This window comes from Asterias amurensis, chromosome 19, assembly GCF_032118995.1.
Source record: "Asterias amurensis chromosome 19, ASM3211899v1".
Lineage (NCBI taxonomy): Eukaryota > Metazoa > Echinodermata > Asteroidea > Forcipulatida > Asteriidae > Asterias > Asterias amurensis.
The window spans coordinates 2464515-2487241 of NC_092666.1; the positions used below are offsets into that span (position 1 = coordinate 2464515).

Below are 22727 nucleotides of genomic sequence, written 5' to 3' on the forward strand. Positions count from 1 at the left end.
ACTGCCAGGGAAATTCTGTTCCGGCAAGCCTTAAGACACTAGTTGCCATGCTGCTGAATGGACCTAATGTAAAGCACCAAGATATCACTGAGTCACAGGTTTGTCTTTCCATAGCTCAGGTGGTTGTCTTCAATGCAAAAAACAAAGCTTCTGTGGCAAAAAACAGCAGGCATTCAAAAGAAAGGGAGCCACCTCTTCCTCTCTACATTGGGTTATGTATCCATACACTCACGAGATGCAAAAAAATAATGAACATCCTGTATAGACTTGGCATCAGTGTTAGCTACGACCGTGTCATTGACCTAGAAAATTGCCTAGCAAATGCTGTATGCAAGCGCTTTCAAGAAGAAGAACTTGTCTGCCCTGCAAATCTAAGAAGAGGTCTGTTCACAGTTGGGGCTTTGGATAACATCGATCATAACCCTTCCTCTACAACAGCCGAGGGCTCCTTCCATGGTACTGGAATAAGTATATTTCAGTTTCCCACCGCATCCTGCTCTGGAACCATCAGAGATCCTATTGTAATATGCTCCGAGTCGAGGAAGTATTCACTCCCTGAGAATTACACAACTGTTCCAGCTGTGGCTTGCCAGACTTCTAAACTTGAAGTGCCAGAAACTACTCTCAGTACCATTGATGGTAAACTTGAAAATGCAAGAGCTACAGAAGTCTCCTGGATAGACAGATCTATTTTGCTGTTAAAGAAGGACAAGCTTGAAAAAGAAGATTACATTGCTTGGTCTGCCTTCCATGCTTCAACCCAGATGCCTCCTTCAGATCCTGCTGCACTGAACGCCCTCTTGCCCCTTTTCTATGAGAAGGCTGCAACCATTGCCATGATCAAGCATGGGATGGATATCCAAAGGCAGATAACAACATATCTCAATCCATGCCAAACACCGCTTATTGCTATGGATCAACCACTGTTTGCCCTTGCCAAGTTTGCTCAGTGGCGTTGGCCCGAGACACTGGGAGAAAAGCACTTTGTAGTAATGTTTGGAGGTCTCCACATTGAAATGGCTCTATGGAACACTATTGGAGACTTTCTGGAAGGATCTGGTTGGACCACTGCCTTATGTGAAGCTGGTGTGGCCTCCTCAGGTACATCAGACTCCTTCCTCAAAGCTGCCCACCTCACTAGAACCAGACACAGTCATCAAGTTACAGCCCTAACACTTGCAAATCTGCAGAGAGATGCTTGGCAACTGAAGGTGGAGTCTGACAGTGAGATTTCTTTCGAAACGTGGAAGCAGAAGATGATTACGGCAAGCCCTACATTTCAGTACTGGGATATCATCTTGAAATATGAAACACTTGTGCTGATTTTCATCCGTGCTCATCGTATCCGAGATTTTGATCTCTTTGTGGAGGCTTTGGAGGCATTGGTGTCTTGGTTCTTTGTTCTGGATCACACCAACTACGCTCGCTGGATCCCCATTCACATCCGAGACATGAAGGCTCTACCACCAAATATCAAAGAAGAGGTCAAACAAATGTGGGTCCTGCAAAAGACTCAAAACAAGTTCTCGTGCATGCCTCTTGATCAAGGCCATGAACAAAACAACGATCTGGTAAAGGGATCTGGTGGCGTGGTAGGACTTACTGAAAACCCAGCTGCCTTCAGAAGATGGATGGTTTCAGGTCCACAGCAAGCACGGCTGCTGAAGGAATTTGAGGAGGAGTTTCTAGACGGAGAAAACGTCAACAGTTACAAGCAGCACGAACAGGGGATGACTACGCAAGAGGTCTTCAGGAAACAAGTGAAGAGCCTCACTGAAGCAGTCTCAGAAATGGGTAACCCTTTCCTTGAAGATTCTTCAGAACTGCTTGCTTTGGACACTCGGAACTGTGCTAATAAAGATGTTGTTTCCACAGTCCGCACAATTGAAGCTCTTGGCATATCCCAGTACCAGAAGTATGTTAAGGATGTGATTTCAGACCGAAGCACCAGCATTCATAAGCCCATCAAAAAAAACTCTTTGGCCATTTGGAAGAGACCGAAATCAAAGCCAACAACAAGTGCTAAGCAGCAGCTTTCAAGTATAAAAACTGATTGCAATCTTTTCAGCCAGCTCTACATTGCAAGTCAGTACCGTGATGGAGACTTAACAGAATTCTTCGCCCATGAAAATCATCCTTGGCCACCTTCTCTCTCGTTGTATGGAGCGCTCCGCCTGCCGACGAAAAAATCTGATCTGATAGAAATTCTGACAACAGATCAGCCAGACCCTCCGTCATACTACCATGCCAAGGTTTTTGACGGTGCTGCTATCGTCCACGCACTCCCTGCAAATCAAACTAGTACATTCAATGAATACAGTGAAACGTTGTTTCTCCCCTGGATCCAACAACAATTAAGAAACAGCAACCGAGTAGACATAGTGTGGGATACATACAAGACAGACAGTTTGAAGCAGTCTACGAGGGAGAAGAGAGGAAAAGGTGTAAGGAAGAAGGTTGCAGGGAACACTAAACTACCAACAAACTTCCCAAACTTTCTGCAGGATCCCACCAATAAACAAGAGCTATTTCAACTACTAACTGAGAAGGTATCGAACACTGAGTTTCCTGCTGGAAAGGAGGTGCATATTACTTCAGGTACGTCCAATGAACATAATAAAAATGTACGCAATACCTTGGATACCATGAATAATACAACACATGTACCAGAATTTTGTTTAAACATGTGGATTTGAATAAACTAAATACATGTACCCTTTTTTTGCATTACAGGAGAGTCAGTAGTTTCAAGAAATTCTAGCAAACCATTGCCACCTTGCGACCATGAAGAAGCAGATTCAAGAATCTGTATTCACATCCAAGATGCCCTGATCAATGGATCCAGAACAGTTCTTGTCCGAACTGTAGACACAGACGTCATTGTCATCCTTGTTGGTGTGTTCTTCGACCTCCTCACTTCTCACCCTGGAACCGACTTATGGGTTGAATTTGGAATGGGAAAAAAAATCCAGTACTTTAGTGTCAATGCAATCTGCAACAAGCTAAAGGAACCAAAATGTAGGGCTCTCCCACCGTTCCATGCTTTCACTGGGTCTGATACAACTTCCCAGTTTCTTGGAAAAGGAAAAAAGTCGGCATGGGAGGCATGGAATTCGTTTCCTGGCGTCAGTGAAGCATTCGTCTCTATTTCACAACATCCGTTTGAGCCTCTGGAGATTGCCAGTCCTGACTTCCAGCTGCTGGAAAGGTTCACCTGCGTTTTGTATGACAAAACAAGTCCAGTGGAGAGAGTAAATGAACTAAGAGAGGAACTGTTCTCAAAGGCAAAACACACGATGGAAAAAATCCCCCCAACACAGGTTTGTATATTTTCGTTCAATCATTTAACGTAAACCAAATGATGAATTTTAGCATTACATTTCTTTGAAATGATACATTTCTTGTTCCTTCTCTTTTTTGGGGGTGTGACAGGCGGCACTTCTGCAGCATTCCAACCGGGCCCTGTATCAGGCGAGCATCTGGACAACAAGCTTGAAGTCTGAACAGAGGGCTCCACTGCCCGAGGGATATGGTTGGACAAAGGTTGCATCTGACTGGAAGCCTGTGTGGTCACTCATTCCAGAGGCAGCCAGTGTCTGCAGAGAGCTGTTGAAGTGCGGATGCCAAACACATCCGCAGTGCTCGAGAAACTGCAAATGCCGCAAAGCTGGCCTTTCTTGCACAGCGCTTTGCAAGTGCGGCGGAAGCTGCCAAGATCTTTGAAGATATTGTCAGGCAAAACTAGTTTTCCACACATGGGACTGTTTTATTAGGTGAACGTGCAAATCCAGACAGTAGTAACAACAAAATATAATTGTTTTGCATATTTCGAACCACGATACTTAATTTATTATTATAGTGGCCATCTTGGTTTTTTGACTAAACATAATTACCTAGGCACATCATCAGTTAATTGGTGTTGTTTAAGTGCAGGATATGAAAACAAAACCATCGAAGTAAAAATTTCAAAATGACTTTTGCATTCAAATAATAAAAATGTACCGAAATTAGTGCTTAAGTATAGGATTTCGCAGCCATTTTGAAATTATGCAAATTAAGTACTTTCCAAAAATATTTTTTGGTGTCACCCCTTCTAAAATTTATTTCTGGGGCCTATAGAAGGTACCTACCAAATTTGGTGCTTTGGGCCAGTCGGTCACGATTCCATCCCTAAGCTACCTGACTATTACAAAGTAATCCCTTAAACAAGGATACAAACAGTGACAATTTCATTAGCATGTATTTACATCAAAATTACAAAGAAGAAACTTTTAGATCAAAGACAAAGTACATGGTTTATATGAGAAATGCTGTCAAATTCTGAATTACTCTCAAAGTGGAGAAAATAAATAAAAAGACCTTAATATCCTGCTTATTTTGATTGCCACAATCTAAATAAATCCTACACAGGCTACCTACTGTAATGTATTCAGTCAAAACACTGTCACCTTAACGTCACATGTAGTTTATTTAAAAACCATAAAGGATTGCATTGAATGACTGGTTCTTTGAATTATCAAAGATTGTATCACCTAAACTGGTTTCTGTCATTATGTTTCTTCTCTATCCTACATCATTACGTGTTCCTTAGTGTAAGTGTGAATGGAACTGGGTACCCTCACACAATTTAGAAAAAGATGCCATGACAAATTTATCCATCCTTGTCATGGAGGTTGGAAGAAAACAGCAAATACATTTTATATTTTTTAATCTCAATGATGTCTGCTTTCGTCTCTCAATAGGTGCTCCAGACACTCCAAGCATAACCGGCGATGCACAAATGACTGAGAATGTACAAACTAGTCTGATGTGTGCAGCTGACATGGGGTTTCCAGACGATTGGAGTTTACATTGGTTCAGAGAAGATACAGCAATAACACCCAACCCTACCACAATGCCTTCACAGTCAGGAACTCGCTTCATGTTCACCAGCACTCTGGACTTCACACCAATCAGAGAATATAATGGACATACCATCAAGTGTGGTGCACAGAAGAATTCAATGAGTGGCTCTCAGGCAACGCTTGGTCCGATAGATGTTCAATGTGAGTTGATCATTGTACATGTACGTCGACCCCTTACACTGACGTCAGACACGGCTACTGTCTGCCCATAATCTGCCATTAAGGAAGTGTGTAGCTACACTGTACTGTATGCATTGCAGCAGGACACATTTTGCCCCAAAAAGAACGCTGCGAATGAACACACGTGTTATTTGTAACGACGTCAGGTATTATGGACAATATCTCAAGTTACATTCTTTTAAAAATTAAACTTAACCAACCTACATGTAAAAACAGTTTCTATTGTCCCTTTCTAATTTAGTCTGTGCAAGATCTGTGAGCATCATGGCATGTGAGACTGCCACTGCGGGCAACACTGCTGTATTAAGATGTGTATCCGGCAGTGGTAACCCAGCCACAACACTGACATGGTCAAGAGATGGTACGGATCAAACTAACACTAGTCCTCGACCAGACTCTGATGGTAGCAATGGAGGCATCATAACTACACTGGACATCACAACCAACGTGTTGACTAAAGATGATAATGGTGCTGTATTCCAATGCAGCGCATCTAATGATGCAGTCACGTGTGGAGTCGACATTGACGTCACCGATTCATGTGCACTGAATGTGCAGCGTAAGTATATGGCTTCCCTTGATACATTGAGCAAGATTATTGTCTTGGTTTATTACTTGTCATGTAAGAAGTAAAATGCAAGAATAAAACTACATCTTTAATAAATGTTACATTTTTACCAGAGTAGTATGCCTGTGATAGTTTTTTTACAGGACTCGCGGGAAAGTACTGAGTATACAGTGCTAACACACATCGGTGTATGGGTAAAAACCAAAACTAATAAATTACATCTTGGGTGCGTTCAGACACGGTACTAAAGTTGGTTTAACTCATGGTTCAACTCGATCGAGTTCAACTCAGTGTGTTTGAACGGATCTAAAGTTAGTCCGAATTGAGTTCAACCCACAAAAGATAAACCGTCCAGGGAGGGGGTTTATCTTTAGACCTCCGTAAGTAATCATTACGTTAACACACGGTGACCAATTAATGAACAGGACAATAAACAGGATGTTAGAGTAACGGGGTCGCGTTTCCTTTGACCTCTTTAAACCAAAGATAAACCGGATCGTGTTTAACTCGGTGCTGTCTGAACGCAAAGGGGTTTTATTTTTACGATCACCCCCTGCTGCTCATAAAAGTTAAACCGGTTCGGGTCTAACTTAGTACGCTGTCTGAACATACCCCTTGTTTGACACTCCAAGACTGCTTCAAAATTTAGCATAACTCCAATATTAACTCATTAATCAAAGGGTGTGAAATACGTTGGTAAGTACAAAAAACTAATTTTACTCATAAAATGTTGATCCTAAAGGGTCACGGCCTACTACTTCATAGAGGCAACGGTGTTTCCGAGCCCCTGTTAATTGTCTCAGTGTCCTTTGAAATGTGCTGCTTTGCCTAACAACATCTACCTACATACATGTATGTATGCTAAAAAAAGCAATGAGATCTTGAAAGAAGTGAAGAAGATCTTCAAAGAATTTGGCAAAATATTATTAAGTGAAAGTAATTGTTCTGTTTGTTCTATGGATTTCTATATGATTTGTTTTATCTTGTCTTTCCATTGCAAAATATTATTATGGTCACTGTCTGTACTCATTCTATGAATTTCTAATTGATTTGATTTATCTTACAGATACTCCAGAGTTTACTGAAGCCTCAGCCAACCCAGAGACCCCAGTCATCGAAGGCAGTGAAGTCATCCTAACATGTACTGCCGATGCTAATCCTAAACCTAGTAACTTCATCATATGGGAGATGCTAGACTCCTCCAGTACAGTACTTAGCAGTGTATACAGTGATGGAACCAGTACTCTAGCATTGAGTGATATCCAGAGAGATCAAGCAGGGAGCTATAGATGCAAAGCTAACAATGGGATACCAATAAGTAACTTTGATGTGGTTTCTGAATCAGTGATTGTCATAGTACACTGTAAGTATGTAAATTAGTTTTAAGGCTGTTATCAGCTTGCGCTGCGCACTGTTATGGTAGCCTGCTCCTTTACAATATCTTGCAGGCGCTATGACGAAGTTTACACATAGTACAAGTATCTGATTTTTCACTGTCGTGTAATCAACCACAAGAGTTTTTCTTTGTTCAAACAAATTTTGTGATGTTTGTAGTTTATGAAAAGAGGATCTGTTCATCTACAAATATTATATTCCTTGAAAAAAGCTGCATGAAAAAGGATTGATTGAAGTCACAGTAGAGTTGCTATCCACCCAGACTTTTCATTGTGTAGAGTGCAAAACTATAACTAACTGTACTACATTTATGCTTCTTTTCGACTGATACAAAGAGGGAGACCAGGTATTGGGAACCATGCCTTGTAGTATCCCTTTTCATGTGGTTATTGGGATTACCTGTTGACCTCAGGGCTTTGCCCTACTTTTTTGTACACATGTGGCATACAAGAATGGGTAGACTGGTTATCATTGTATTCGGCTCAATGGGAGACAAGTTCAAGCTCTCCGAGGTTCCAGCATGGCATGCAGGCCTGATAATTTCTGGAGGCAATGATTGCCTCTCCGTGCCCCCTGGTCATTGCCTTGGTGCCCTTAAAATGCTCCAGTAGAAATTTTTGATTTTCTCATTGGGTGTACTTCATTTTACCAAGGAGAAAATGCCTTAGTGCTCTGCCCGTTCTGACATACAGGCCTGGGCATGGGTGAATTTTGATCTTCTCACATTTTGATATTAATGTACAGTCGTCAAATCCTAGTTAAAAACAAAAGTCCAAAAAGTTTTTAAACACTAGTACCTTGGGTGGGCATGGAATTTTTTTCAAAATACCGATGTGTTGAGTCAATGATTTCCATTTACAGATGAGGTTAATATTACCAACAAGGAGGACAATGAGATGGGTGCAAAGAATGAACAAGATGCTAACCTATCATGTAAAGCAGTCGGCAATCCAGCGCCTGTCATGACGTGGTTTGATCCAAACAACACTGTCATTAATAGCACCAGAACTCCGGATAAGTACACAGTAGAAAATACCACTAGTGGCGGGGATGACATCTATGGATTCATGGTGACCAGTAGCTTGACCATCAAGAGAGTGAACTCAGAGGTTGACTATGGACTTTATACATGCAATAGCTCTAATGGGATCGGACAGGTGGACATGCTGAGGGTACTTCTTAATGGAACAAGTAAGATCATTATACAAATTTGAGTTTTTAAAGATGGGGTCAAACTTTGGTAATGGCTTTCAATTCTTATTTTGTAAAAACAAATTAAAAGGGCAAGGGCACAAAGGTATTTTCTCCTTGTTAAAAAGGGCACCCTATGAGGAAATTGTCAATTTCTACTGGAGCATTTCAAGGGCACCAAGGCAATGACCAGGGGGCACAGAGGCAATCGCTTGCTAATGAAGATTATAACAGAAAACAACCCTTGAAATATTTTGTTAAATCGATGTTATGCAAAATGTGTAATCGGTTTTCACTATTTTCTTGTGACCCAGATGGTTGATTGATGTCAAACTTCTACAGGTTTGTCAGTTTATGTAAATGGAGGACTTTAAAGTGCTTCCACCAGCAACCGGTTTACATGGTTCATTAGTAAAAACCAGTTCTGTAATGTTCCTTTAACGTATCCCCTGCAATAAGACTGAACATCTTGAAGGTGCCGTCATGCTTTCTTATAAAATATTCAAATCTTAATACAATGACATGAATTTTACAGGAAGACCAAACAGGCCGACTGGTGTCGTAATGACTGATCGTACTTCAAGCTCAATAGCAGTGGGATGGTCAGCTGGTTATAATGGTGGTGAGACTCAGTGGTTTAATGTCAGCCATAAGAAGACTGCAGATTCCTCAGAGACATTCAGCGATAGGATTGATGGAGAGGTGACTACATACAACGTGACTGGTCTCGAGTCATACACAGAGTACGAGATCAAGGTCTATGCTGAGAATGACGAAGGGAAGAATACCAATCCCGGCAGCATAGTGGAGTACACCACACGTGAGTAGAAGTCTTTTGTAATACCAATTGTTTCCTCTCTAGAAAAATAACCCATTTAACACAAAGTCCATTTGATTGGTTTCAAGTGAAATTCGCAAATTCAAATTTGCCAATTATCTTATAAAAAGGAAAATACCTAATGAATTGAAGTTCCAAATATTTGTTATAATGTGGCAAAATATTTGTGGTTATAGGCCTAATGTTGTTATGGCTTTGTCTTCGTTTTTTAAGGAAGTTTGCGGGAAAAATTAAGGACATTTGATGGCAAGTAGTAAACGAAGTTGCAGAAATAGTCAATTATAAGTATTGGAAGTTAATATTACACGATCTTTGGAACAAGTAATGTGCAACATATTCGTCGCTTTTTGTGTTTAAATGAAGTGTGTGAAAACAATTTAAATAAACTGGTGGTTGTAACTGCCATTTTAAAAACCTTCACCTACTAATTTTGCTGCTATAATAAATAAAGAGATAATAATCATGTTTACTTTCCCCCTTGAATATATGAATGGATTTTCGTCATCAGCTGAGTCACCATCGGAAGAAACAGGTAAACAATTTTGTTAATTTAAATATATCTGTATAAGCAAATTACTAATACACTCATGTGGATAATATACAGTTTTATTTTAAATTTATATATTTACAAACGAATTGAAACAATGTTTGATACAGTTAACTGATGACCAAGTTATGAACATCGGTATAATTAACAGAGGCTTCTTAAAAGCATGAAAGGAATACGATCATGGATAGGAAGCCAGTGGAGTTGGGACACAAAATTGGAAGCACGAGCAGAGCGATGAGCCAGCCAGGTATATATGAGATTGCCCGACTATTAACAAAGGCTGGACGGCCTTTTGAAATTGATGTTTGGGCTATCGACTTTAATCAACCTTCACAGTGGGCACTTTGCCACCTATGGGGCTGCTACAGTCCTTGAGGACGTAGGGTAAAGTCCAACTTTATTGGGAGCCTTTGGCAGAGCAGAATGCACTCTCACCCAACTTTTTAAGAAGCATCTATGATTTTAATCACTTACAAGTGCCTTCTTACTCAAGAGCAGATTAAGTGTCTTGACCGGGAATTGAAACCACACTGATACTGACCTTTGTTTGAACCAGGTTTTGTTATAAAGTTTGACAAAGGCAAGGGCACAGTCAGCATTAATGGATTGAGGGGCAATGGTGAATGCATTCAGCTCGAGCTGAAATATGAAGGAAGCAAAGATTGGCAGAAGTGTCTTAACTGTATTGAAGCCAATGGGGTGGCGCTTCTATCTGATCACTGTCAACAACCCCTAAAACGGAAAAGAAGGACTGCAATGGCCGTTGAAGAAGTGCGTGCGAGATTTTGCCAAATGAATGGCAACATATGTAGTGCTCCAACTGGAGTTAATGAAGGTAAGTTTTTGATTTTACAACGCTTGTTTTTATGCCTAATGTTCAAACGAAATTACAATTATTTTTGTCAACGTAAAAATACTTTATGTATTATAAAAAAGACTATCTAGGCTATACTACTGTATTACGGAGAACCTCCTGAATGACACCGTCCCTAGAAAATATGCCCTTTCCACAACATCAAGTGTCTGAATTGACCTTCTTCAATCAAAGAACATTTTGCCACAAAAATATCATTTAAAGTGAAACTGATTGTGCAAATTAACACAATTAACACCTCAAAGCTATGGGACAACTTTGTTGATGTAATGGATTTGTTATTTGTATTGATTTATTTCCTTGGCTTTGTTACCTTAAATTTTAGTTCTTTTGTGTAACTTTTCTAACATTTTATTTTAAGACTCAAGCCCTTTGAAAGACAGTTCCAGTGTCGTCGTTGTAGTAGGCGTAATAGGAGGCATGTTGGTTTTAACCGGCATCATTGGTCTCGTGGTGTGCTTGATGAAGATTTCCCGAAACAACCAGATGACAAAAGGTACTTTATTATTACAATTCACCCGATTTGACTTCACAGAGAGAACGTACAAAGTGCGATAATGATATGTCTGTAATTATGGCTCGTCACTTAAAATCGAAGCAGGTGGCAACATTAGGCGGTAACTTCGGGCGCACTTGAAGCTTGGCATCTACCCCCTTAAGCCTCACATATTAACAACAGTTGGTAGTCGAATCGTGTGGTTATTAAGATCACAACCCTGAAACCCACGCAATTTAATGTTGAGTTTGTGTTTGATAACCAAGGGCATATCGGAATTAATGCTAATATGAGAAAGAAAGTTGAACTGAAATTTATTTATACTACACGCTCAAAAATAAATGTGTGAATTTCGACAGAAACAAGGAAATTTACAATTTTCAATTCAAGAAGTATTTACACGTTTGGTCATCAATTGGTTTATGTCGTGGTTAGAGTTTTTTTTGTTGTAAATCGTCAAGAAAGAGTCCACACAAAATGGATGGTTAAGGATAAACAGCTTCGCAATTATAATACGAAGTGACAATCGACAGCTTACCAGACGAATGTTCTTTGTGTCTTCTTAAATTTGGATCCTAATCGTTTCCGTTTGACGTGTTTTGATTAACACAATCTTTTTATTACGTTTTCAGATACAGACAGACCTCAACTCGCAACAAGGTGATGGAAGGGAATCCCTGTGTGTCCATAATTATGATAACAATTTTTACTAATCTACACCCCTCTTTTTGGTTTGTTTAACACTGTTTGTCGAAGTCCAAAAAAACAAGCTTCCTGAGTTATTGATGTTTGTGTGAAGTTCTAGGCAAAGTATAACATTCTTAAAGGAACACGTTGCCTTGGATCGGACGAGTTGGTCTATAAAAAGCGTCTTGTAACCGTTTTCTATAAAATGCATATGGTTGGAAAGATGTTGTAAAAGTAGAATACAATGATCCACACAAATTTGCCTCGAAATTGCGTGGTTTTCCTTTTAACTGTGCGAACTAACACGGTCGGCCATTTATGGGAGTCAAAAGTTTGACTCCCATAAATGGCCGACCGTGTTAGTCGACGAGGTAAAAGGAAAACCGTGCAATTTCGAGGCATGTTTGTGTGGATCATTGTATTCTACTTTTACAACATCTTTCTACCCATGTGCATTTTATAACAAACGCTTTTCAAAGACCAACTCGACCGATCCAAGGCAACGTGTTCCTTTAACCTAGCTGATTTAAAAGCTGTCATTGTGTAGTTCTTATACTGCGGAACAAATGCAGGTTTCCATTTTGTTTTCAATATTAAATTATGCAAACACGTTGGGCAGCCTAGGAGCACAAGTTGCATTTGATTCACACCTCAGGCTCAAAATTAAGACCATGATTTAAGAGTAAAAACTCAACCTTATTATAATAACTTTATCTTGGGGGGAGGGGGATGGGGGTTCGTATTCGGTATACGAATAACGTGAATAACAAAGTTTTCTGTATGTCAAACTTCATATATCTTTGAAAACTTAAAGTAGACAAGCTAAACAAACTATCCTCGGCAGCATTGTAATTAAAGAAAATTTAAAGGAATTTTAAACAACAACAACAAAACAAAACTTCCAAACTGATATTTCTGCTAATTGTGAATTTCAACAGAGCACGCAGAAGTCCAGCTGTAACTACACAATGCGATACAGGAGTCACAGGTGGGTTTACGAACCAGAATTAAGCCATACAATTTTGCAGAATAACTTGGACTGCCGGTACGGCAGGAGGAGATTCTTTCCCCTGATACGAAGAACTGTGTTCACACTTCTGATGATGATATCCTCTTTGGACTTTTCCTCCAGCCCACGTTTGTTTCACATGTGACAGAATCTCATGTGGATAGATTTCCCTAGGACACTGGCTGCTAAACAAAACATTTACTTTGCACTGATGTACCTTATACTAAATTTGTTTTTACTAGAGGTTTTACTATTCCGGGAGTATGCAGAGAACCAACACAGTTTATAAGTCTCACAAGAAATTTAACTAATGAACTAATCACACGAATAGCTCAAACACGTAGACTTAAATACGTACAAAAGGCCTTTTTCTCAAAATTAATTAAATAAAATAACATTTTTTATAGCCTTATGTAACAAATAAATAATAATAAACAAAGTGAGAGGATAAAATGATTGAAACATTGACTTTTCAGAAATGACCAGCTTACATTCTGAGCGCCAGGAGAAAGATGTGATATATGCCAATCTACCGACCACACAAAAGGCGTTTCCGAGGCATCTGCTGACTATCAGCAAGGAGCTTGGACATGGTGCATTCGGACAGGTGCTTCTTGCTGAAGCCAAGGGTCTTATTGAAGAATCATCAATTACAGTAGTTGCTGTTAAAACATTGAAAGGTTATAAACTAAGTTTAAAAAGAAAAAAAAAAAAACACGATAAAAACACCCCAAACCCGACCCAAAACAAAACAAAACAAAACAAACAACGTATCAAACCCCCTATACCCCTTCGATGTTTTACCATCCATAACAATGGAGGTGTTAGCCCTTTCCAAGGCGATTGCAACAATATTGCAAATCAGACTATTATAGTATTATGCTTTGACCCCACAAGTAGAATGTTGCTGCATGTATGGCAACTTCATAAAAATATGCAGTTTATGAAAAGATGATAAGGAAGCTTTTTTTTGAGACAAGAAAAACAAAAAAACACTATAACAGGGTTCTGTTCCGTTCTCTGTGTAGTCTTTACCGCGGAACTTTTTTTTGAAAAAAAAAAGGTTAAATAAGTCTATACGTCCTCACTCTTCCCTAGAGTATAGCACCAAATTTAAAAGTTTTCGTGGAGGTACAGATTTCACCGTTAATTGTTTGAAACAAATGTGTCTAATTGTCAAGAATCTATGATGAATTCAGCATTGAAAATACGGATTATGCAGATAGTGTACACAACTTTTGAAAGTCTAATTATAAGTTGTACAGGTTTTGTTTCTTATCGATTCATTTCAACAAAATGCCTCAAAATCAAATTGAATGTATTTCTCCTATGTTTTAGATGGGGCTGGTTCAAATGAAAAGAAAGACATTATCCAAGAACTTGAGTTAATGAGAAAAATTCCTAACCACGGCAATGTTGTCAAACTGCTCGGATTCTGCATCGAGAAGGGTAACATTTTTAGTTAACCATTGATATTCATTCATTATATAATGTATTTTAATATTCCAAAAACTATTCAGTGTTTCTTGAATCTCATCTTGGACTTCCTTCAACTTGAAGTTGGATGTGGAATCCAATACTTGGTGTTTGCTCAGGCCACCCATTCCCATCTCATATTTCAATCCTGATAAATGATCTCTTTTGTTGTTATTGGATATATGCTACCGATTCTCAAAAAAAAAAATCAGTGTAAGCCCCCTATTGACCTGCTGCAAGCCCCCACCAACCCCTCACAATCGTCTATCCTGCATAATAGGTAACATTGGGCGTGGGTTCGTACACAAAATATTGGGAACTATTTCGTTCTCTCGAAATATTATTCGGGGAACAAATGATTTTGAGGAAACAAAATGATTCAAGGGGAACGAAGTACAATTTAAAAGAAAACATTGTTGTTTTACCTGACCCAAAAGGGGCTCCGTAGGAAAGCTACCGTCAGAGGAAATACCGACTATAGGCCCCTTGTCAATAAAACATGACAACAATTTCCAAAATTAATTACTCATCGGGTATAAATGCTTTACTTGTTCTCGCTCTTCTAGACCCTCCTTACATCATTGTTGAGTATCTATCGCGAGGTAACCTGAAAGATCTACTGAAAGACAGTCGCAGTAAAGGAGGCCGGGTCTATGGAAACCTACACGGTGTCAGTAAGTCACTTACATCCAGAGACCTTATGAAGTTCGCTAATGACGTGGCTGATGGTATGGCGTTCTTGAGTTCTCAGCAGGTAAAAGTTTTTCAAATATTATTTTAAACGCAGCAACTAAGACTCTACAAACAAAGTTAAGCGCACAAAGGGGTTGCACAAAAAAATGCTATGTTTCAATACATACATTGAATACGATTGTATGCCTTCTGATTGGCACCACGAACAAAGATATTGACAAATTAATAGGGACACCGCCAACATTTGGGCTAGATAGCTCAGTTTATAGAGGGTCGGCACGTTAATATTAATCCGGAGGTCGTTGGTTCGAATCCCACTACAATCAATTCTTTGTTCAACCACAATTATCATTGAAATATTTACCTAGTCAGTTTCCCTTGTGGTTTATGTTGATCAATGTATTTAATTAAACGGATTAGTTGTCATACATTTGAAAAATTAGTTAATTTATTGGATTTACCTTGATGTGCCCCAGTGTATCCACCGAGACCTGGCAGCTCGGAACATCCTCGTGGCTGAAGATATGACTTGCAAAGTGTCAGATTTTGGACTCGCTCGAGATGTCATCGAAACTCGAGCCTACGAACGGCAATCTGAGGTAAGGATGAAAATACATAGGAGAATGAAGAAACACCTGGGTTCTTTTGAGGCGCTTGGGGCAGCAGACTTACCAGGTAAATCTATTGTTCCGCATGCTCATTCAGAACTACGCAAACAATGGAAAATGACCTGGTAAGTCTGCTGCCTTGTGACCCATTCAAAGTCTCCCATTATGGTTAAAAAGCAAAAATACCATCCGAATGTTTTTTTTAAAACAAGTTCACCTTCTATGAATCAGTAAAGATGCATTTAACAAGGCGTACTTTGTTTCGTTCCTTCTGGAGCGAAGATAAATGTCTCAGTACATATTTACAGATTATACACAATCGTTTAAAAACAGTGGACACTATTGGTAATTGTCAAAGACAAGTCTTCTCACTTGATGTATCTCAACATATGCATAAAATAAACCTGTGAAAATTTGAGCTCAATTGGTCGTCGGAGTTGCGAGATAACCACGAGAGAAAAAAAAACACCCTTGTCACACGAGGTTGTGTGCTTTCAGATGCTTGATTTCGAGACCTCAAATTCTAAACTTAAGGTCTCGAAATCAAGTTCGTGGAAAGTTACTTCTTTCTCGAAAACTACGTCACTTCAGAGGGAGCCATTTCTCACAATGTTTTATACCGAGAGAGGTTTTACGGTAATAACTACTTTGAGTAGTTACCAAAACCAACAGTGTCCATTGCCTATAATATTTGTAGAAGCTACCTGTAAGGCTAATAATTAAAATTGTACTCTTTTCTACAAGGGTAAGCTGCCGCTTCGTTGGATGGCATTGGAATCTATTATCGACGACGAGTACACTACATTCAGCGATATATGGTCTTACGGCGTACTATTGTGGGAAATAGTTACCCTTGGTGAGCAGACGAAATCTCATCCCCGGCAGCTACGTGTCTGAACTATTAGAACTTTATCTTTTTTTTCGATGCGGCTAATGTTAAATGGGTTACAGTAGGGCTACAACTTATCAACGGGTAGGCACTTCCAGCCATACACTTTGACAGGTACCGCGATTCATCTCGTCCGGTTGACTTGTTTAAAACTAAGCAGTTGAACTTTGAAAGTAATTTGACTTCTTATATAGTCAGTAAAATTGCTTGACGATTATCAGGACACACTAAAATGTTCCATAAAACAAAGCGCCTTGCAGATTAAAGTTTTCTCGTCTGGACAAAAGTGATGGCACTGTTTCACTGGACCGGTCATTTTACGTTTGGGACCGGTTAACCTTGTCACCGAATACCTTCCTTACCTCGAGCTGTTTAGAATGACTTCGTAAAGTGCTCCATTTTTAAATGTCAAACCTTTTCAGAAGAATTAGGAGCCTGTATTCGTATAATGTGCATGCATGCATCCCAACAAACTAAAAATATACGAAACCAACAACAACAACAACACAAACCCATGCACTTGTGCTAATTAATCAACAGGTGCTCGACCATATCCTTCGATGAGTGCCAAGATGATGATCAACGAACTTCAGAATGGATATCGTATGCCAAAACCAAACCACTGTGAAGAAGAATTGTAAGTAATTTTGCTTCTTTTCAAACATATCATTCAATTAAAAATATTTTGCTACAACTGATTATTAATTTCACTCACGTTATACATTGGCTTTGTTTAAGTATCAGTTGCAATTTGCGGTTTTTCATATAAGGTAGTTTGGAAATATCCAGCATACTCTTAATCCAACGTCATTTTTAAAGTTTAGGATGTAACTTAACTAAGTTGCAAAAACACAACAAAATAATTTTGTTAATAAAGGATTGTCTTTTATTATCTCTTATGGAGCTTAACCTTTCCTTTTGTTTTTATCAAGGTATAAAATGATGCTTAATTGTTGGAAAGTTGAGCAAGATCGTCGACCAACATTCAAGAAAATCGGCAATGAGCTGCACAAGCTCATGAATTCAGGCGGGGTAAGCATATTCTTTATCAAGATGCCACTGACCCTGATAAACTTCCTTTAAGAAACACTTCCCCATGCAAAATGTTTACATTATTTTTTGTTGTATTATGATATCTGCAATTACTCATGTGGAGGTTAATACTGCAACCAATCCGCACACAATACCGTGTTACAGGTTGCACATAAATATTCAGTTCGCTCATCGTTGCCCGGTTTTAAATTTGTTTGTTTATGTTTCAATGTTTTGTTTCAGGAATGTATCTCAATAAAGGCTTACCAAGATATCATTTATGAGGTCACAGTTCCAGACGACAAACACGAACGGATTTAGAATTCTCATGTGTGATGGTGACGCGTAAATCGAGGATTTAAAATATATGCGGTTGAATTGTAAAGGATTTCAATGGGTACTTTTTGTACGAAACAAAACACAATGCCCATATACATGTATTTACATCTTACACGGTTTGAAGATTGATTTTGAAAGCTTCCCTTAAAGTGCTACTTGATGAGGTGCTGTAGTTTTTGAGAAATTAGTAAAACAAGTCACAAAAATTATATTGGTCCCAGTGATGAGACGAAAATTATTTCAGTACATGTAAACACGAATTAGCCAATTATGGGAAAATACCATAACTGGTAAATACATTTAACATCCTAAAACTGAGACGACAATATTTGTATTAAATTGTGTGTCATTGTTTTACTAATTTCTCGAAAACTAAAGCACCCGAGCATGTAACATTTACCAAGACCCTTTTAGAAAATTATGTAATTCCTGTAATCAAAAGAAATGATGTGCAGTCAGACATTATTTAAAGTCACCTGGAAATAGATTTTTTTCCTTTCAAACATAAGAGTATATGCTTACGAACAATAAAACAATTTTTTTTAGTAATTGTTTGTCACGATTTATATATTTAAAAAATATATAAAGTTGTTTGGGGGGCTGACTCCGCCTACCCCTTTTGTGACGTCAATCGAGGCAGACTTTGCCTGTTTCAAAAACTGTTTTTCTGCATTCAGCAGCAATACACCTGGTCGGCATTGCCGGAAATTGTTTTTTTTGTTTTTTTGTTTTTTGAAACGTACAAGTCACGACTTGGTCCGTACATGTACTTTGCAATTGTGTTTACTCTACGCATTACAGGCAAAGTCTGCCTCGATTGACGTCACGAACAGCGCCCTCTCGGGTCGGGGTCTACTCTTAAATTTGTAAATAACATAAGAACTGATTGTTTAAAACCTTAGTTAACTGTTTATTCACATTCCACTCATCAAAACACATAGATTAGTGACAAAAGCTTTATTTTGAAAAAATACCTCTTCCAGGTGGCTTTAAACAATAAACGTGTACATAATATCTCCGAACGTCGTTTGCTATAAACAAAATCTTATCGCATTATTTGAAATTGCTCTAGGGGTTGTTCTTAAAAGATATGTCGCCTTTACATCCACAATCCCTCTAATTGTTTACAGGCGCAATCACACACAAATATTTATAAATATTAATGATTGGCGATGACCACTAATCTTTCGTACGGTTATCAGTGAGGTCTCCACATCCACTGGCTCGGAATGGCAGGGGAAGGTCTTTGAATCATTGTCAGAACTTAAAACAGTTATTTTACTATTCTTAAGTTATTTGTGTGAAAACAAACGTTGCCAATCAGGACTAAATAATTGTGTTTATCATGCGAATTCGGAGTTTTTTCCCTAAATTGTTCGATTGTAATTGTTATTAATTTCGACAACAACTATGAGTAGCTGCAACTTTAATATGTTTTTCGAGATTGTATTACACCAGAGATATGGAGCTTATATTATTTTATTATTCGAGCTTAAGTCCTACCCGTCAGAGGAGCTAGGGTTTGCCATAAAGTTAACGGTCTTGCTTATTCCCCACCCGGCCCCATTACTGTGTTTAATGGATTGTTGGTGATGACATACCTTTACTGCTCTGACGCGCAACCCCTTAACTTTTTAAACTCATACCCCCAAGTTTATTGGCTTATATTGTATGCTGTAAAGTGTAATGATAATAACCCTGTTTTAAGAATGATTAATTATTGTTAATATCACAGGGCTGCATGGTCATGAACCCTCTGGCTAGAGTTTTATTTACGCAGAGAAGCTCCTGCTTGAGTTGAGGCATGCAGTTGCAACAATATTTTTCAGGTACACATATCTTTTAGCATGTGTTTCTAGATGGTTTGAGTGGTTTCCCTTATATTGATAATTGTCCCAATTAATACTCAGTGGCGGTCCGGAGTAACTGCAGAAATCAGTTTTATGTTCATCGTGTCGGTTACTTTTAAGATCATAGGGTGTATAAGTTTTGTTGTGGTCTTTGATGTGTTGTTACGTGTTTACACTAGTTATAGCTCATTTTAGTACGGATTGTTCAATGAAATTTTTGTTAATGTTTTTTGGAAGTATAAGTATGAGTCAAAAGCAGGCTCTTCACTGACTACTTGCCACTGAGTTTTACAACTCATTGTCCGCTCCTAAACTGTTAGCCAAACGCTTTTATCATATAATTTTTATTGATAATATGTAAATGTAATGATGTGGGATCTCAACTTAATTATCGACAAACAACGAAAATACCAATAAAACTGCACAATACAATAACTTAAATTAGCATTTCAATGAAACTTTTGCAGATTTAATCTCACCGTGGAGACTGGTCTCTGGATCGTTTTTTCTATTGGCTTAATCACCTTAAAGACAATGGACACCTTTACGCGTGAGGTCTCGAAATCAGTTCAAATATTTTACTGAGAAATTACTTCTTTCTCAAAAACCACGTTACTTCAGAGGGAGCCCTTTCTCAAAATGTATTTTGAGAAAATGTACACTCTTGGACAGCTCCCTATTGCTCGTTACCAACTAAGCTTTTATGCTTACAAATATTTTGAATTGGTACCAATAGCGTCCACTGCTTTTAAATACTATCCTTCTATATAGGCAGGGTATAGTTATAAGGGATATAAGGTGCGTAGCCAATAGGGACCTTTAGATTTAAGTGAACGCGGACTTCGTTCACGTTGTAACGTTAGCCTTTATTGAAGGCGCTTCGCTGCGTCGCTACTCTCGCTCTTCTCTTTTCTTGAGTGGCATGAGTGACATCTAGGTGCCGCGTGCGCCTTTATAAAGGCTACGTTCACGTCCAGCACGGCTGTGGTATTTCCGAACGTACGTCAAAACCACAGTTTTGGGGTCCTCAACTCGTGCAGACAACATTGGTGACGACTTGACGCATGCGCAAAGCCACAGCAAGATGTAGTCACGTGTCAGTCGACGTCTTGGATGCGAAATCTAAAGCTGAATGTTGTCTGCACGTTGTGTCGTATGAGGCGCCAATTGTAAACTAGTTATTTAACGATGTTATTCACATAACATAAATCATTTTATCCACTATTTTACTTGTATTTAAAAATAATAAATTTGACAACAAACAAATATATGTGTATAATTGAAAGAACGCTTTCGTTGCCATATAAAATGAAAGTTGTCCAATATGTATATCAAAATAACTGCATGAGCAAAATTAACAATCATCATTGTTTGTAAAAAAATAAATAAAAAATGAAATGGCGTGTAGAATTACATATAAAAGCTTCGTGCAGCAATGAGTGGGTAGATGGCCTTTTATAATTAGTTTTCGATCCAAACTGAACCTTCTTGCGAGGCGGAAAAAATACATTTCCTTTTATAGACAATGGGGGGAATGGATTAAGGGAAGGATCCATAAAAACGGGAACATTATAGCCAATCAAAGTTTCTATTAATTTGAAAAACCACTGGGCCCAATTTCATAGAGCTGCTAGGCACAACAATTTGTTTAGCATTACATTTCTGCCTTGATAAAAATAGGCTTACCAGCCACAGTTGCATATTGCTTGTTACGTAGTCAGCTGTTGCTTGCCTTTCCTGAAAACCACGTGGACATTTTGTACAGTATTTTCTGCCAAACAGATAACTGGTGGGTCTTGTAGTGTTATTCACAGTGAAAGTTGTTTATTTTATTTATTTATTTTATTTTAATTCTTCGGACAAAAAAAAGCAAAACAATAAAACAAGCACAGGCCGTCCAGGGAAGGGCAAAAGTCCAAAAACTGTCATCAAAAAAGATGTGCTCTCCCAGACCTAGCTCATAAAAGATACACATTATATACTACACATTAAACATTATAAAATTGCAGTAAAAATTTACACAAAAGATGGCAAGTAAAAAGCAATAACACAAACGATATACACAAGGTACTTTTTCAAAATGTCCACAGATTCACACCAAACCTACAGGGCCTGAAGACAATGACAGTAGAAAGCCTCCCCCGAAATACCATTTACCGAGGAACTGCAGCCCCTGAGAAATGAGCAAAAAAAGTCACAAAACATGTTTCGTCTCAGTGAGACGAACATTATTTTAGCATGCAAAACCCATCAACCAGCCATGATATTATACCAAAACATCCCATAACTGGCCAATACGACCCTACACGCCAAAACTGAGACGAACATTTTAAAACTCTGCGACATTGCCCCACCCATCCCCCAAAAACCACAGCACACCAGCAAGCAACATTCCAAGGGAAGCCCTCCACCATCACCATCCCCAAACCCTGCAAGCTCAATGTAAATCCGTGAACACTATAATTTCTGTTAGAAAAAAGTACATTAACCAACTAAAAAGTACATAGACCATTAAATATTGTCAAAAAAATAAGCAGAAACACCAATACGAGTTAAAATGAGGGGGGGGGGGGGTAATAAAATAATAACAAAGACAATAAAAAGACGAAATAAAAATGTGCACATGTAAAAATTTAACTTCAGGAAAGATCAAGGCCAAACATCTACCGGGCCGAACCAAAATAAACTTAGTTGGCTAAATTATCTCGCAAGATGGAACGAAACGTCTGAAAGGAATGAAGAATTAAAGAGTTTCGGGTTTGTGGTTTGAGTTCAGAAAACGCTTTAGGAAAACGAATAACTGCAGAATTGCTGAGAAAATTACAACCAGCATGACATGTGTTAAAAACCAACTGCTTGGCAATAAAAGATAAGTTTAAAAAATCTCTACGTTTAGATAAAACCATCAATCCCAATGCATTTACTCTGCCCTGGTAGGACTGCTTCATATATCTTTGACGCAAAATCATCCTGCTAGCCCTACGTTGAATTCCTTCGAGTATGTCAATGTACCCACCAAACAGGTGAACAATATTCCAAAGTAGGTAAAACTAGTGATTTGTACAGGTGTAGGGCAACTTCAGGATTGCAATTGCCAACTATCATACGGATCAGTCTTATCATACGGTTACATTTAGAAACAGTTTCC

The 22727-nt window shown here is 38.7% G+C and overlaps 2 protein-coding genes across 3 annotated transcripts in view; both read left to right on the forward strand.

The window, feature by feature from the left end:
* Nucleotides 1-20726, forward strand: part of LOC139951492 (uncharacterized) — a 32909-nt gene extending 12183 nt beyond the window's left edge. Inside the window, exons 5-22 of the mRNA XM_071950400.1 lie at nt 4743-5045; nt 5326-5643; nt 6719-7015; nt 7909-8238; nt 8774-9058; nt 9585-9608; nt 10183-10461; nt 10862-10996; nt 11629-11656; nt 12622-12671; nt 13169-13372; nt 14031-14141; nt 14735-14922; nt 15338-15460; nt 16214-16325; nt 16899-16995; nt 17291-17390; nt 17634-20726. Coding sequence (XP_071806501.1) covers nt 4743-5045; nt 5326-5643; nt 6719-7015; nt 7909-8238; nt 8774-9058; nt 9585-9608; nt 10183-10461; nt 10862-10996; nt 11629-11656; nt 12622-12671; nt 13169-13372; nt 14031-14141; nt 14735-14922; nt 15338-15460; nt 16214-16325; nt 16899-16995; nt 17291-17390; nt 17634-17711 — 3062 coding nt within the window. The 3' untranslated portion in view covers nt 17712-20726. The remainder of the gene's footprint in view (nt 1-4742; nt 5046-5325; nt 5644-6718; nt 7016-7908; nt 8239-8773; nt 9059-9584; nt 9609-10182; nt 10462-10861; nt 10997-11628; nt 11657-12621; nt 12672-13168; nt 13373-14030; nt 14142-14734; nt 14923-15337; nt 15461-16213; nt 16326-16898; nt 16996-17290; nt 17391-17633) is intronic.
* On the forward strand, nt 1694-4019 carry LOC139951500 (uncharacterized). 2 transcript variants are annotated; one of them, XM_071950434.1, is made up of 2 exons: nt 1694-3320; nt 3433-4019. In XM_071950434.1, the coding sequence occupies exons 1-2, from the start codon at nt 2955-2957 to the stop codon at nt 3721-3723; spliced, it is 657 nt and encodes a 218-aa protein (XP_071806535.1). In that variant the 5' UTR covers nt 1694-2954; the 3' UTR covers nt 3724-4019. Both variants share the same exon structure in this region; 1 of them encodes a protein (XP_071806535.1).
* Nucleotides 20727-22727: the final 2001 nt, after the last annotated feature.

What these genes read in the sequence shown, in the direction of transcription:
- LOC139951500 (XM_071950434.1), top strand. Translation starts at nt 2,955, where the DNA reads ATGGGAAAAAAAATCCAGTACTTTAGTGTCAATGCAATCTGCAACAAG. An exon ending in AAAAAATCCCCCCAACACAG is followed by an intron (nt 3,321 to 3,432) that starts GTTTGTATATTT and finishes GGGGTGTGACAG; the next exon opens with GCGGCACTTCTGCAGCATTC.